Source organism: Balaenoptera ricei, chromosome 16, assembly GCF_028023285.1.
Source record: "Balaenoptera ricei isolate mBalRic1 chromosome 16, mBalRic1.hap2, whole genome shotgun sequence".
Taxonomy (NCBI): Eukaryota; Metazoa; Chordata; class Mammalia; order Artiodactyla; family Balaenopteridae; genus Balaenoptera; species Balaenoptera ricei.
The window spans coordinates 31,990,395-32,007,443 of record NC_082654.1 but is presented as its reverse complement, the minus strand read 5'-3'; the positions used below and the strand labels follow the sequence as shown (position 1 = coordinate 32,007,443).

Genomic DNA, 17,049 nt, shown 5'->3' with positions numbered 1-17,049 from the left:
CACATAGGAATGAAGATCAAAGACTCAAACCATAAAGCAAGCTTGTGGCAATACCAGGCTGGCCAGTTTGATTCATGCCATCGGTTCTGCTCATTTGGGGGGCTGCCCCTGCCCAGAGAGCCCTCAGTAGTGGAGCCACGCGACACTGATTGGCCAGCCTGGCCTTTCTGAACTTCCCTCCCCACTTCAGGGAAGGGGGAAGAAAAGCTTTTGTGTGCGTTGTGGTGGGACAGAATGCCCGAGGACGGTTCTGCCTACAAAAGTGCATTGTTAGAGTGATTCCTCTAGCAGAAATAAGGGAGGGGAATCCAGTTAACAGGCCAGTGCTTCAGATTACTGGATGAGTTCTGTATGCAGACACCTTCCTCCCCCCTTTAGGTGCAATCTCCTCAGTGACCCCCGAAACTGAAAAAAACAATCTGCTATCTTTAAGCAGCCGTGAAATGTTCTCAATCTACTTACATTTCCCTTTAATCACTATGTGAAAAGCTGGGCCCCAAACAGCCTTCTCCCAAGGAGACTAGCAGGCTGGAGAGAAAATGGACTAGAGAAAAGGTGTCAGATTCCTACACTGAAATCTGGTTCCTGCCTTTGGAGGAGGAGTTTAATAAGGATATCAAGAAGAGGAAATGCAGATGAGGACACTACAAGTGGACTCCATGGGGAGTCATAAAGGGTTCATTCATAAAAAGTTATGCGTCCATTATGCCTGGATTTTCACACACTGCCCTGGGAAAATATGCGATGCACAGTTTTTCAGAGCAAGATGCATACTTTCACAATCCGCCCTAATCCGCTCTCCCTCCTGCCAAAGGGGCATTGACCTGCCTCCTCCCGGCAGATTTCATGGCACTGACCCCTCCCAGGGACCAGCTCGGCCCACACAATGCACTTGTTCCAAACACAAAAGTTCACTAACAACTGCATTTGGAAACATCAGAGCAGGCCAAATAGTTGGCAAAGGAGAACTCCTGCAAATGAAGAATGACGGTTACAGGCACGGGGCCATGCCTTGGCTACAGCACACTCGGCGCGCGCACACACACTCTCTCTCTCTCTCTTTCTCTCTCTCTCTCTCACATCCACACACTCTCACACACACATACACGCACTCACTGCAAAAGTGTGTAAAATATAAGTAAAACAAAAAAAGCCCAAACAAAAAACCATCATTGATAATGACGAACAGCAAAACCTCCATCTAATCAATGAATGTGTAATCTGAGTTCCCAGGATCTGTAGTGAGAAAATTCTTGTTTCAAGTTCAAGAACAGCTGGAAATCCCTCTGCCTGTGCCCATTTTCAGGAGCGTGCCTTGGCCCTCTCCATGGAACTTTAGGAACAGAGAGCTTCCCCCTCCTGAGCTTTTTAAGTCTATCACATTCCCTGGGGGGTATAGGGTTGCCAGATTTAGCAAACAAAAATACAGGAAGCCCAGTTAAATTTGAATTTCAGATAAACAACGAATCATGGCGGTCCTATGGGGAGCCCCTTCTAGATTCAGCAGCCCCCTTGCCCCATCAGCTGGACATCTAAGTTCTGACCAGAACTTAGACATCCAGACATCTCAGCCACCAGCAGGCTGTGTGGCCTTAGCGAGTTGGTTTGCACTTGGGGAGTGTGGTTTTCTCATGAAGGTGTGTGATTAAGTGACTCTAAGGTCCCTGAGATTCCATGTTATCATGAAACTCCTCCCACACAGTTTGTTTTATTAATTATAAAATAATATCTGAATGCATTCTTGTAAAAGAGCCAAATAATCCAGAAGTATACAAACCAAACCATGAGGTTGCCCCCCACCCCATGCTTCCTTTCTCAGAGTGCAAGGGCACTCATCAAAACTTCTTTACAAATTCCTATCTATTTGTACCTTTAGGAATTTAAACTCATGGCCCTCTGGACTGAGTGGGCTTGTATGCCTTTCCCAGTGGGAGCCGATCTGGCTGAGACCCTTTGGCCATACAGAAGCTTAGTATCTGCCAGGTCCCCCCTGGGTTCAGCCAGACCCTCTGTCCCTGTCTCTTCTGATCTACCCCAGAATCTGAAATGAAGTTGGGCTCAGTCTGGCAGTGAAACTCCCCACCTTAGCTCTCTCCCTTTTTTCCGGCCTCCATATTTGGTCAGTTGTCCTAATAGCAGCTCACACTCAGGCCAGTCATTCGAAGCATAACAAGTATGGCTTTTCTGCCTACGTGAAGATATGCCAGGGACAAAGTCTGCACTGTGAATTTAGGCTGGTCCAACTCAGAAGCCCACCCTGAATAGCACTCTAAAAATGAGGACAACTCACTCTCAGCGGACACCCTCCCATCTGGCTCCTTATGACTCTGCTTCTCATTCTGGCTCCACCATGGTGGACATTTCTGGGCCAAACGAGTCCCCATGTCCATTGTCCTAACACTGATGCCATTGGTCCTCTATATGACGTTAATCTTCCCTGGTCACCCTGAGAGATCTGCCTCTGGTGACCAATCCTGAGTGAACTGACTTTTCTCTTTATGCCACCTGCCCACCTTCTCTCACTCAAAGGTCCACCTGCCTTTTCATGGATGAGTTCAAGCACTGTTCATCTCCCCAAATAAATACATGTTCATCATAGAGAAATTAGAAAATGTAGCTAAACCAAGAACAAAAACAACAGAATAAATTTTAAAAAATACTCCATCATCCTGAAATAACCACTGTGTGTTATTTATTTATATTTCTTGTTTTACTTAATATATATATTGTAGATCACAAAATGGTTTCTTCCAGTCAAATCCGGGCTGCACAATGTTTTCAGTAACTTTGTTTTGGGTAATTTGAGTCAGGATATTTACTGTTCAGTTTGTCACACTCCCTGCCACTTCTTACTTTATTATACCAGCCCCATCTCACTCATTTACACCTTATACCCGAACGCATCTGGTTTTGCAACGCCTGCATCGATATACAAGTGTATTTTTGTTAAAATGGAATCCTACTGCATATCCTATTTTGCAACACCTTTTGTGTAGCAATGTACAATGAACATCTTTCTGTATCAATAAATAGTCCCCTCCAACTTTATTTTTAATGGCTGGATAGTTTTCCATTGAAAAGATGTATTATAATTTATACATCTAACCCCTACTGTTGAATATTTAAATTGTTTTCAACGTTTCCTGCTTCACTGAACATCCCTGTAGCAAGAGCTTTGCACACTTCCTTAATTAGTTCCCTAGGATAAATTCTAAGAAGTGGAACGGCTGGGTCAAAGAGTATTCGCAGTTTTAAAAGCTTTTAACATGTGCGGCCAAATGGAGTGTTCAGAGTTTTACAATGACACCGACCCGTGAGAGCTTCCTGTGACTGGCGGGATGGACCCTTCCAAATATTAACAGCATCGCAGAGAGCATCTGAGCACTCCTCTCTTAAGGCTTTCTGAAGTCAACTCACCCAACAGGGGGGCTTTTCTCCAATAACCATCCCGGACCTCCACGTAGTCGTACCAGCACAGGCGGCTTTTAAACAAATCCATGGATGTGAAGTTTAAGACGATCTGCAAAGAGTTACCGTAAAGTGAGTTTTGGCAGCCAAGCCTGAGGGGTTTTGAAGATACGTCTGGCATAGCGGTGTTCTCACGTTACCCTTTAGCATACAGAGCTCTCAGACCACAGTAGGAGTGTCCTCTCAAAGGCACATTCACAGGAAACCTCATGACATTCAATAATAAACCTTAAACAGGATGGGGAATAAACAGAGGAGATGGGTTCTTTGGTTCTGTCTTGGGAATAACTTGGGCTTTTGAAGTCACTTGGTGGTTTATAGAAAGCAAGATGCATTAAAAAGACTGGTCGGGATGCGTTGAGACTGGGGATTTGGAAGGAGGTAAGAGGTCAATGGAGTTTAGAGATACGAAAAGATCTTAAAACATCATCAGTCATTCCAAAGGGTTTGGGGTGAGCCCGAGTGCATCCGAGCACCTCTGTGATCAGTGTTCCCCTGGCCATGACCTCACTCTTCTGACGTGTGGTGTGTCTAATAGCCTTCCTACAGTTAGTCCGTTCATTCATTTATTCATTCATTCCACCATTGTTAGTTGACCACCTACTGTGTGCCAGTCTGTGTTGGCCAGTCAAGACAGAAAGATCAGTAAGACAGAGTACTTGCCTTTAAGGAGCTCAGAGAATGAGGGAAGGGCAGATGTGCCAAGCCAATTAGAACACTATGGAATAAATGCTGAGAAGAAAGGGATGGACAGAAAGGCATTCTGGAGCCCCAAGGAAGGAGAACTAGATTCTGCCCGGGAGAATCTGGAGAAGGCTTCTCGGAGGAGGTGGCATTTAACCTAAGGAGAATAGGGGTCCAGGGGCCAGAGAAGGAGGGCCAGACAGAATTTTGATGCAAGGGACTGACACAAGCAGAGCAAGGAGATGTCTGGGGAGCCCCACTGTGCATCCAGCAGGGTCGTTGTGCGCGTGTCTGGAATGAGGGGGCAGAAGAGGTGAGGAGAAGGAGTGAAGGCTGGGGAGGTGGGTTCAGGGGGACTGGGAAGGAAGGTTTCCAGTCCCTCGGGACACAGTTGAGGCCATTCAGTGGTGCCCCTGCCCACAAGCAGTGGAGGGGGTGGGGTGGCCCTACAGACTTGGCACACAGGTGCTGCACCCCTTCCAACTCAGACGGCCCAGACCGAGGTCAGGTTTGCCCTCTCCCTTCACCTCCCTGCAAGCCCCACCATGCAAGGAGCCCGGGATTGTCTGGCTGCAGCTCCCAGGTGGGCTCCCTGCCCGTCCTCGGCGTGTACCTTGCCCGCCGTCTCTCAGCTCTTTCGCTCTCCAGAGTCCCCTGAAGCGCCCTGCCCCAGCTCCTGCACATCTGACCCTATCTATGGCTTTTCCCACTCGGGGGGACCTTGCTATCGGACAGTTCATCTTTTTCTAGCATCTTCACTCTCCTCCCTCCGCTGGCCACTTTCTTTTCTATTCTTACGGCCCCGGGTCCCACTGTCTCTAAGTAAACCCCTTAGGCTGGAGGGCTGCGGGTCAAAGTTTGCAGTGCCCCCCCGGCCACATCGAAAGGACTTAGTTCTTTGTCCTTGTTCTCTGGCCCCTCTGCTTTGAACCTCTCCTCTCTGGTTTCCACCACACTCTGTCCACAGTTCTCTCTCCTCGGCTGGCTCCCGTCCTCCCCGCTCCCCATTAACTGTAAGGACACCTCAAAAGAAAGCATTGCCCTCCCAGCTTCCCTGTCTGTAGGTGACACCCTCGCCCCAATCACTGAGGTGCTGTACCTTGGGGTTAGCTCTCCTTGGCCTCTATTGTTTATCCCAGTGCTGACGGACTTTCTTCCTTTGAGATGTCTGAGTTCCCGCTCCAGGTCAGTCTCGCTGCCCCTTCAACAGTCCTGCCTGCGTTGTTTCTGCTGAGATGATTCTGGAACCCCTCCCTGCTGTGCCCCCGTCCATTCTGCACACTAGGTCTTCTGGATCAATCTTACACTTACAGCTCACGTTTACCAGATCCCTCCTGTGCTCAGAAAACTTCAGCAGCTCCCTATGCCCTCGTCTCATAAATTAAACTCTGATTACTTTCCAGAGCCTCCAGCACCCATCCTATGTGACCTTATTTCCGGGTGCATCCTGATATATCCGTGCTAATAAGTTCCTCCCATGCCTGGATAGGGGGCCCCTCCCTCCCCCTTGAGTCCTTCCCTGATTTCCCAGATGGACATGATCTTTCCCTCTTTGGAACTCCTTCCTCTCTATCTTAGAGTGATTCTAGAGCAGGCGTTTTAGAGGCAGGCAGATCTGGATTTCCTCCCAGCTCTACCCTTCCTGGCTCTGGAATCTTGGGAAAATACTTGTCCTCTTGGGCCTTTAGCTTCCTCATCTGTAAAGAAACATGCACACCGTTGGGTTGTTGAGGGGACTGCACGAGAAACTGTATATGGCGTGTGTAGTGCTATGGCTGGCACATAATAGACACTTGATGAATGGCGATTTAAAAAATCAAGCCACACTGAATGTACACTTAATGCACCATGAACCGGACACACGAAGTGCTCTTCACACAGGCTGCCCGTCTTGAGAGTGTCCACCAGCTCCCTTGTTCAGGTCTTAGGACAAGGAGCACTGTCTTCCACAAAGCCCTGTGATCTCCTAGGAAATGAAGTCAGTACCAGAAAATAACTGGCCAGCTTACCTCCTGTGTTGCAGTGTGTGTGTGTGTGTGTGTGTGTGTGTGTGTGTGTGTGTGTGATGTCACTTTTCTTTCAACCTGCTTGTGGATTAGAATCACCTCAGAAGTTAAAAAGATACAGTGCCAAGCAAATGTCCCTCCTTCAATTAAATCAGACTCCCTAGGGGTGAAGGGAGGACCCCAACTAAACTCTAAGTCTCTTGAAGACAGGGTTTGTACCTTAGATTTCTTTCATCTCTCCCACGGTGCTAGAATTCAGGTGGACGGGCTCAGTAATCCTTGCTAACTGGTTGCAATATAATTCTTTAGCCTTTGCTTTTTAAAATTTCAGAAAGGAAATGTTATTACAACTTCCTTGGTAACACGTTCACGATCTGAATGAACGGATAATTATTCAGGCTAATTATTTAAGTATGTTAGTGAACCATAAAGACCATAGGGGAAGAGGTGATGAACAAGAGGTGAAACTCAAATCAATCAAGTTTGCTGATGACCAGCAGCTCTGGGGAAGCCTGGGTGAAGCAGAAGTTGAAATAATTGGTACTGGAATTTCAATGTTATATTCTCCCTGCCCCCAGTCAGCAATAATAATTAAGGCTTGGTGAATCTCATGCAGTTCAAACATATCAGAGAGCCTCTGCTATTCAGGGCAATTCAACAATTTAGGGATTGCCAGATCCCTTCCTCCTCCTCCTCCTTCTTCCCTCCCATGGACGCCTCCTGCAGGCACAGGGACCTCATCTGCCCGAGGCAGACAGGTCTGAAGTTTCTCAGGCTCACGATGACAACCACATGGTCATAAATGCTTAGAGCCAGAGGAAGGATGTGTGCGTGTGGCTGTTGTGTGTGTGCGTGTGTGTGTGTGTGTGTGTGTGTATGTGTGCATGTGAGTCTGTGTGTATGAATGCATGTTCAAGTGTCTATCAGCCTGTCCCCTTTGTGGAATAATTTAGGATGATAGTTAAGCATTCAGGCTCTCAGAGTCAAATTGCCTGGGGTCAAATCCCAATACAACAAACTGAGTAGCCTCAGGCGAGTCCATTTCCTTAACTGCAAAGTGAGTGTGGTAATAGTGCCAATCACATGAAGCTGTTGTGAGGATTAAATGAGATTCCATATGATATGCTGAGAATAGCGCCCAGCCTGTAGAAAATGCTCACAATGGTCTAAGCCATTGTTTCCCTCTAGTTATCACAGTATATTTAACTTAACATTTAAGTGGACTTTTTTTTATAGTGATGAGTTAGGAATATCTGAAGATTGGCTACAGGCACCTGAAAATCCAACACCTCCCACTGCACGCCCACCTGTAAGTTTTCCATTCAGTCGCTCATCCACCTACACATCCATTCAACAAGTAATACTTATTGTATGACTCTGTGCCATGGGCTGTGTTGGGTGCTGAGGTGAACCATGTCTGTACTCAGTGAGCTTTGGGTCTAGAAAGGGGACGGCCAAATAGCCAGCAGTCACAATACTGTGAGACAAGCCACGACAGGTATGACCGCAGGGAGCTAGACCCAAGGGGCAGAGATGCAAAAGTAGCTGCATCTAGGTTGGGACAACATGAAGAACCCTTGGGTTTGTAGTGAAGTGTAGGGAAAAATACAAGCTTCGAGGTGCAGAAGCCCCAGTTCCCAGTTCTATATCTTCCTCTGAATGTGGGCAATTTTTAAAATGTCTGGGCCTCGGATTCCTTGTTCAAATAATGGATATAAGGAGATGAACCCTGCAGAAGGGTTAAGAATATACCACCCTTGGACCAGGGCAAAAGAGGCCCCTGACCTGGGCTCAAGTTTAGAGGGTCATGGAATCTTCAGAACCAAAGGAATGTGCCTATACAGAGTTTTCCCAGCTCCTAGACTGCACCTCAGGAGCCCAGGACCTTGGAATTCCCTGCCCAAATAGCCCTGAGGCCACTTCCAGGTGTACAAGGACCTCTGCCCTGGATCCATCCTCCCGAGGGTGGACAGCACACCTGGCCAGTCCACCTCCACTGGAGAGGGAGCCAAGGAACAGCCGTTTGCAAGGTAGGAGTGGAGGGTGCTTGGGATTGTGGGCTGGGGGTTGCCTTGGGTGCTCCTAGATGGAGCTGGGGCTGGGAAGAGGAAGAGGGGCCAGCCGTGGGTGCGGGCTAGCTCTCCCTGTAGTGCCACCTTCCAGAACAGCACTCCGAGGTGTCAAGAAACTCTAAATTGGATCCTCGCCTTCCAGGGCATCCTGATGGTGTATTCATCAAGGTAGGAGGGTGGCACCTACTTTGTTTTACATACTGTGAGCTTGATTTATAACCCCTGCAGACATTTAGTACATAGGCCTCCATTTGTATGGGGGAGGCTGGTGGGAAAGTCCAGAAATCATGAACGTTAAGCAAGCTTGCCCGGTGACTGGCACATAGTAGGTGCTCATAACGTAACAGCTATTATTATTACTATTAATAATAATACTAGTCCCTCATGCCTCACCCAACTCAAAGAATGCGCTGTCATTTCCTGAGGTGGTTTCATACCTACCTTTTCCCCTGGAGTGACCGATATCCTCCAGACACAGTGGGAATAAGAAGGGTAGCCATTCGGGAAACCGGGTGCGGAAAAGTTTCCTGTCGTGTCCTGCAGGGTCTCCCCACACGCTGCACAAGCAAAACAAAACGTGTGATCCGGGCATGTGCACACACTCCCCACCCATGCAGCCCCCTGGACAGGGCTGCTGAGCAAATTCACCCCTTTACCAGCCAAAGCTCTCAGAAGACCTTGGCAAAAAGCATGTCAGGCAGATTGACATTTTTCTGGCAAAATGTCAATAAAATAAAAGCAAATAAATGTCAATAAAAGTAAAAATCGGGCCTGGGGGGGGCCAAAGGGTAACACCCCAGGGGTTTCTTCTGAGGCTCTCAGGATTGAGTGCAACCTAGAGGTTTGCATCTCAGCTCTCTAGCCAGCTATTTGGTGGTGGGCAAATGTCCCAGCCTTGCTGGGCCTCAGTTTTCTTTTCTGTGAAATGGGTGGGACCTACCTAGAGGGTTAATGAAACCATCTGCATTACGTGAAGTGGCTCAGTGCAGCGCTCAGCACACTGTGAGCTCCCCCCTACATAGCAGCCGTTATAATTACTGCTAATAACATCTGTGGCAGAGAGAATACAAAAGTGCAAGCACATGGAGCAAAAAGAAAATGCTTTGAAATTTATTTCAGCTGTTAGTTGGAACCTTGTCTCTTCTTTTTCTGCTACCCACCTCTGAAAGAGCTACGGAATAGTCAAGAAGACAGAGGAAAATGACCAGAAGCACAGGAAGCTGGAATATTCTAGAGTAGGCTATTCTGCCCTTGAATGTTTTGAGGGTTGCCTGGAGTCTAGAACCTAGTCCTATGTATGTGAAAAATATTTCCCCTAATTTGTCCTCAAAAGAAAAGGTATCTCTATGCGTAAGCCTGGAAGCTGCAGCTTTTGTATCCTCTCATCTCTAGGGATTCAGACCCCAAAGACGGGTACATTGGTTTGCTGCGTGCCCCTCCCTTCATGGGGCCACCTCCAAAGTGCGGGAAACACGCTTCCTTACACTTCTTTTCCTACATGCAATTCAGCCTCTGCGCGGCAACACCTTTGCTTTCAGTTACTACTTGAAACTATTTGAAGATGCAGTTTTTGGAGCTGCAGGAAGGAAGAGCTGGAGAACGGCCCATATCGGCCTCAGGAAATCCTGGATATCGGGGCTTCAATATCACGTTACCGAACAACTGCCAGGCATCATGAGGATTATGCCCAGCAGTGAACACCCCCGAGGGTTCCATGGAAATTATTTTAGAATAATCATCAACATTCTACAAGAACATATACATTACTGTATGGCTCCATGGTATTTACCAGCTGCTTCCAATCCTTTTGGGAAGTAAGAAGCATATACATTATAACTAAATAAATACTATGGCATTTCCCAGGGAACGCTATAAGGTTTCTCTTTCAATTCAGCAAGGTTATATGATACGTGTATCCTGTATTTCAGCCCTAACATGCCCCCAGATGACTAATAGCTGGATGGACTTATTTCCCAGAGTGTCATGATGGAGCAGTCCCACACGGTCCTTTGAGCACCCCGTCCTTTGCACACGAGCTGGGGCAGCCAGAGACCTTTTCTGTGCAGGTGCAGGACACAGATGGTCGGGGGGGTCTCCCAGAACCGCGGCCTGGAAGGAAGCAGTGCCAGCACTGCAGTCCTTTAGGGGTCGAGTATGGTTGTCGCTTTGTGAGTGAGTGTGTCCTGCCGGCAGTGTCGTTTGAAAAAAAGCTGATAGTCCAATTTTCTAAGATGGCCCCTATTTCAAATATTCTGTCCCATGATCAAACCACGTGCTTGGTCTGGGAGTTTGGAAAAGGTTGCTGGACCTTTTGGTAATGGAGTTTCCTTCTTCCCCCCCAAACCACCAAATCGCCTTCTCTCCCATCACTGGTAAAAACTTGGCTGCTGTAAAGAAGCGCTTTACACTGAAGCTCAGCAGCTTAAAGGGGCCAACGTGAGCTCCCCCTGGGAGGCAAGAGGGGCGGGGGTGACAATGCTGAAGCCAGTGAGATGGAAGCAAAGAGGGCAAAGTCAAGGGGCGGGGGGTCTTGAACTGGCAGAGAAGCAGACATCTGCTTGGATCCAGTGTACCGTCCCGTCTCCAATGGCAGAATACTGGCCACTGACTAGCACCCTGGATGGCTAGGAGAGCCCAAGACCATAGAAATGATCTCATTTACAGCACTGAGATGCCCTCTGCCTTCCAGTGTTTGGGAAGCTGGCTTCTACCCTTTCAAAAACATTCTCCTTCATTCTTTGCCTTTCTGCAAAACCTGGGGTTCTTGTTTTACCAAACCCACATGCCCTACTCCCATAGAAAGGAGAGTGCTTTTACCCTTATGGGAGGCACACCGCATTGGACTCCTGTTCACTACCGCTCCACTACGCCTTCTTCCTCTTCTGAACGTCAGGGCTTTGCTGGAGAATTCCAAAGCTTCCCACAAGTTAAGCTGTGGGCTCTAAGACCTATTATTTGCTTCACCACCTGCAGTCACTCCACCGCTCGGCTTTCTGCACTGTCCAGCACCTCAGCACACCAGGAATGACAACTGCCAAGGGGGAGACTCTTCGTGTCCCCCAAGGTGTCTTCCCAGCCCCAGGGATGTTTGCCCGTGGTGGTTGAGTTGTCTCCGTGGTGCTATGGAGGCCCTGGAACCCCTGCGAGTCACAGTTACCTGGGCATTTGTACAGCTTCCTGGCTTGAGCTATGTCTCCCTGACTGAGCCGCACACGCTGGCCGATGGTTGGCCTGATGCCATTGTCGTCTCGACGGGGGAGGATGGTGTCTAAGAAAACTCCTCTACAGGAAGAAACGAGAGAGCGAGAAAGGAGAACGAAAAGTCAAGGCTGTCAACCTGTCCGTGTGGGGATTTAGAGTCTTCATTTCCTTGCCCACAACCCCATGAACATTCCTACCCCCTGGCCTGCTCGCCCCAGGCTGACATGACTCATGACGTTGCCTCCCCTTGTGCTGGCATGTTAGCATTCCATTTCTTCAGCTGCCGGCTCCCTTTCCAATGGGAAAATGACTCTGCCAAGTTTAAAAATATGCCCTAGCCCAGTGGCCCTGAGGGCATCCTTACTGAAGTGTACCAAGCATCTCCACAAAGGCCCTGACAGGTCCAGGCCCCAGGGCCCCCCACTGCACAGCTGCAGGGAGCACCATTCAGAGAGACAACTGTGTGAGTGGCGCCCTCTGGAGTTGTGCGATGGGCAGCTCCCAACATGGCTAAGTCTTGGAGAGGCTCCAGAGAAAGCTTGGGAACCAGTACAGTGTGAGGTTCTCAGGGGCTGGTCAGCAAGCGCTGGTTGATGAGTTGGTGAATAAAGCAGTTCAGAGTTTGGGGGCCTTGCTGGCAAGAGGGATAATCAGATGGAAAACGGGATGAATGCAAAGAACAGGAGGTAGTCAAGAGAGCTCTGGCCTAGAGATTTCTGTGTAAGGCCTCACTGCCACCTGTAAGGCCTCACTTGCCTCGGACAAGTCCCTTCCCTCCCTGAGCCTCAGTTCACCCCTCTGAACAGTAAGAGATTGGCCTAGATGGTCGTGGCAGCCCCTTCTAACTTTCACATCTCATTCTGCTCCAATGGGAGCGAAACCTAAAAGGAGCAAAGCAGACAAATGTCCACCAGGATGCCTGGCTGGGTACTGGCTCTATTCACACCTCCATTTGGTGGGTGTGGTTTACCCCCTGCCTGATCCTCCCACTCTGCTTCCAGACCCCCAGCCTGGGACCTCTCCTGGAGGGTAGGGCCTTCCCTTGAAACGACACCTTCTCCGGTTACCACCCTATTCCTTTCTGTCCCTTCTTAACCAAGTTTCTGGAAAGAATTGTCTCCATTCTCTGTCTGGCTGCCTGCCTCTCCTTCACTCCTCAATCCAACTGCGATCTGACCACGCCAGCAATGGTCCCCAGTCCCCGACCAACTGGCAAGTCAGATGGACCCTTGCCAATGCTCACCTGCCCTCTCTGCAGCACCGCCCCTTTGCTGGCCCCTCCTCTCTTGGACTCTCTTCTCCCTGGTTCCCAGGCACTGCTCTCTCTGAGCCGTAAGTTAGGATCTCCTTCTTCTGCTTCCCAGGAGTGCCATCCCTAGGGTTCTGCCCTCTCCCTCTTCTCTCCTCTCTCTTGCTCCACTTGCTTCCCTGGGTTTTAACTGACACTTACAGGCTGACAGCTAATTCTCTGATTCCAGCTCTAGAACCACCTGCTAAGACAGAAGTCTGGTGACCCCTCCACCGCACTGTCCTATAGAGCTCTTATATCCAACTCATTCAAAACCTAATGCATTCCGTTCTCCTGCTCCTTCCATGAACCTGTCTCCTGAGACTGAATCTGAATGTGCCCTTGGCTCTGTCTTCTTCCTCCCACTCCCTTGTCAAAACCGGGAACCAGGGCCTGTCCATGGCACCCTCTGTACAGCCCTTGAATCTATGCCTTCCTCCTCATTCCAGACCACTGGTTTAGCGATCAGCATCTCCTTCCTGAACTCTCTTTCCAGTAGCTTCTCAACTGGCCTCCCCCCTGTAGACTCTGCCACCTCTGCTCTACCCTCCACAATGCCGCAACGTGATCATCCTGAAATGTAAGGACAGGCATGTGCCCGCTCTGCTTACGGGCCTTCGCCGACTTCCGATCACCACCTGTATCTCCAGGCCTGTGGCTCACTGGCTTCTGCCTTTCTCTCCTGACACCTCCACCTCACTCGTTATCATAAGCAAGCTAGTACTCCTGCTAGCCCCGAAAATGCCCTTAAACAAGCTGTCCTCTGCTAAGGCTGCCCATCCCCCATCTTCTTGACCACTACCAAACTCCTGTCCATTCTCCAAAACCCCATCAGATGGCTTTCCCTCTTAAAAGTCTTCCCAAGCCCTTTCTATCCCTCCCATCCTGAGTGAACCACTCTTTCCTCTGGGCCTTATTCACCTAATACAATATGATTCTTCTTATCATACTGTATTGTCTTTTTTGGGGTGATGATAATTGTCTTTTCTGCTAAACAATAAGTTTCTTCAGCAGAGAGACTGGGTCCTTCGTCTCTATGCCCTCAGGGACCAAAGCATAGCCGACTCAAAAAATGCTTCTTGAATTAAGTTACGCAGCCAAGATAGGACACTGGCATCAAAAGATTTTGCAAAATAATTATTTATACTCAAAAGGAAATGCAAACATGCTTGTTACCTAGTTATTAGCTGCTCTTTCCTTTTTCTTCTCTTTCTCTCTCAAACATTTCCTTTTCCCTAAATTCTGCACTACCTTGGAAAATATATATTATCCCTAGTTCCTCCTTTTTGTTTGTGTATATACTTTTCCCCTAAATCAGATCTCAAGCTCATTTTCTTTCCTATATTAGCACACCAGAGCCTAGATTGCCTGCCGATGTCTTTTTCAGCACCACTCTCCCCAACATTTAACCACCTGGCCTGTCTCTCTCTAATTCCCATAGCCTCATCTCTGGGTCCTTTAGAGAAACTTTTGTGGAATCTTTGGTCTCCCTCAGTGACCTCACCAAGTTTGAAACCACAAGTGATAACTCTACATAAAATTCTAAATTCAATCACATGTGAATCTTAAAAATGGGTACTTCTGCCCTAACATAAAATGTGTTCACTTGTAACCGTTTTCTTGATTCTCCTGGAGAAAGACATTTTGCTGCATGAAATGCAAGGCTCAGTACAATCTCTTGGCAACTCAGGCTAAATGACCATGCGGAAGCCCACACAGTGTAGGCAGCTCAGGCAGCAGCCTGCTGCGTGGAGAGTGTGTGCTCACACCCGCTGTGCGTTCACAGGACCTTCCTATGTGCCAGGCCCTGCCTGGACCCTTTAAATGCACCATCTCATTTAATCCTCATAAACACCCTAGATGTTTATGCAGGTGCCGTTGTTATTAGGGGTCCTCTCTACAGGTGAGAAAACCAAGCCTGCGGAGCCTAAGGGACTCACCCGAGTACAAAGCTAGTGATGGGAAGCCAGCCCTGAACTGAACGCAGGCAGGCCCGGAACCTGCCTCCTAGCATCTGCCTCCCTCCAGCCAGTGTTTCCCACCGCCCAAGAAACAGGTCTTAATGTCTGTTAGGTACATGGTAGAGTTAGGAAGCTTGGAAACCTCTAAAACCAAAGCAGGAGGAACAACCTGGGCTCACACTCGGACAGCTCTGCGAGCTGAGACTCCCTCCCCTGCACGCCCCTGAGCCGCCAGCACAGCGGTGGGCTGTGGAAGAAAGATGTTTACTACAAGAGACATCCCTATATAAACCGCTGCAGTTACATCCCCCCTTTTATGTAGGACACTCTTAGCATGGACATTCTGCTAAACTAAGAAAGGGTTTGGCAGATGCCCTTAGGGAATAAAACTGTCAGCTCTGAGTTCTCCAAACAAAGAAGCCCCTGTCCCAGAGAACAGTCTCCTCATCTCCTGGACCCCTGCCCAACAAAACCTCCCGAGACATCGCTCCCCAGAGCCCGGGTCCAACCATGGGGAGGAGGGAGGGACTGCAATAAACTAGAGGGAATAAAGTTGGAAGGAGACAGCTCAATCGTAAAGACACACGAAGATTGGGTTTCCCATCAGCAGGAATAGCTCTTGCCTCTGAGATGAGCAAATGTTCTATAGGCCATTTTCTGCTCTTTTACAGAATCAAAGACAATGTGCAGGCCAGCTCCAGGGGATATGTGACCGAGAGTAATGACATGGAACTCAGGAGAGGGAAAATCTTACAAAAAGTACACAGTTAAAGACTCCATTGATAAATGCCCCCAATGAACAAAGTAGTTTTCTGAAAATCCATGCAGAAAATTGGCATAGGGGACAATGCTACAAAACAGATTTGCCAAAACCGTTCTCAACTCTGGGGCAGGGGTGTGAAGGTAGCTGCAGTGGATTGTTAAAATAACAAGTCATGCATCCTAACATCCATATCCCTCTGCAACACGAAGTTGCAACTCCTCTCATTAAGAGGTAGAATCTCTTTCTTCATCACTTGAATCTGGGCTGGTCCTGTGCCTTGCTCTGGCCAACAGAATGTGACAGAGGTGATGTCATGCACATTCTAAAGCCTGGGTCTTAAGAGTCTTAACGAGTATTGCTGTGGGAGCAATCCCAGGCAAGACCAGAGAAGAACGAATCAGAATGACCCACAATGTCATAAAAAATAAGTTTTTATGAACTGTTAAGTTTGGGGGTAGATTGTTGTACAGCAATAGATAACATCATGGTAGCAGAAGGGGACGTCTGCCGCCCTTTGACACCTTCAGGGAAGCTGCTCCTCTCCTAACTAGCCACGCATCACACCCATGTGCTGCTCCCTTGCCAATCTCCCTTCTAGGTGGACTTTTGATGGGGAACTGTTATTTCATGGGTTTGGTCCATGGGTTTCCACTGGTCTGTGCTGATAAAATGCTTCACGCTGACAACGGTGTTAAAATGGTTATCTCCTGAGGGGCAAAAGGGATGGCATTATGGGTTAGAAGTCAGAAAAAAAAAAAAAGAATTTTTTTTTCTTTAAAGACAAGAAAAGAAATGTTGGTGCCAGAAGATAGTCTGTCTGCACTCTTGCCTCGGCCTCTGGTTTCAGAGTTTTGCACAGTTACTGGCACATCGCAGGCATGGAGAAGGCAATGCAGTTTCTACATCCCATTAGTAGTAATTTATCCAAAATTTCCTACATAATAGAAACTTGTAGATTCTTCTTAATGAAGTGACCACTGTAACTGCATGTGGAAAGAACTGCAATGAGACGATGGACATTTCTTCCCTCACCTAGTACCCAGCACTGCAGATCTCCTGTCTCCTTCGACTCATTCATTCATTTATTTATTTGACAAATATTTATTGAACAGCTACTCTGTGCCAGGTGCTGTGTTGGGTGCTGGGGATTAGAAGAGAATGCGATAGTCTCTGTTCTCAAAGATCTCAGTCCAGTGAGGGAGAGGAGAATGCAACAGATAAATATTAATAAATAAATTTATAAGAATAATTGATAGATAAGGTATAGAGCAATATGAAGAGTTTGGGCAGCTATAAAAACAAGACCCAAGGTACAAGCTTCTCACCTGGACCAACTTGACCTTGATTCCCTGAAAAAATCAATACTTTGGCTCTACTTAGCCGCCTGCAACCCCTGGGGCCGATGCGATGCGAGCTGGCTATTCCCTACACCATTTCCCAAACCTGAATCAGTCCCACCTCCACACCCAAGCATCCCACCTCTGACATCCGCAGAGAGGCCACTTATCCTGACTCTCACACCCCCAGGGTAGGTCCCTCAAAGTCTCAGTTTCCCAGCGTGGAAGAGGAAGCCTCGGATTTCCAATATGGCAATGAGTGTGATCAT

General features: G+C 48.2%; 1 protein-coding gene across 1 annotated transcript in view; it reads right to left on the bottom strand.

Moving 5' to 3' along the window:
- TLL2 (tolloid like 2) overlaps window positions 1-17,049 on the bottom strand; it is a 134,215-nt gene that overhangs the window by 26,022 nt on the left and 91,144 nt on the right. The window contains exons 8-10 of the mRNA XM_059899542.1: window positions 11,388-11,512; window positions 8,672-8,787; window positions 3,418-3,520 (exon numbers count right to left, since the gene is read on the bottom strand). Coding sequence (XP_059755525.1) covers window positions 3,418-3,520; window positions 8,672-8,787; window positions 11,388-11,512 — 344 coding nt within the window. The remainder of the gene's footprint in view (window positions 1-3,417; window positions 3,521-8,671; window positions 8,788-11,387; window positions 11,513-17,049) is intronic.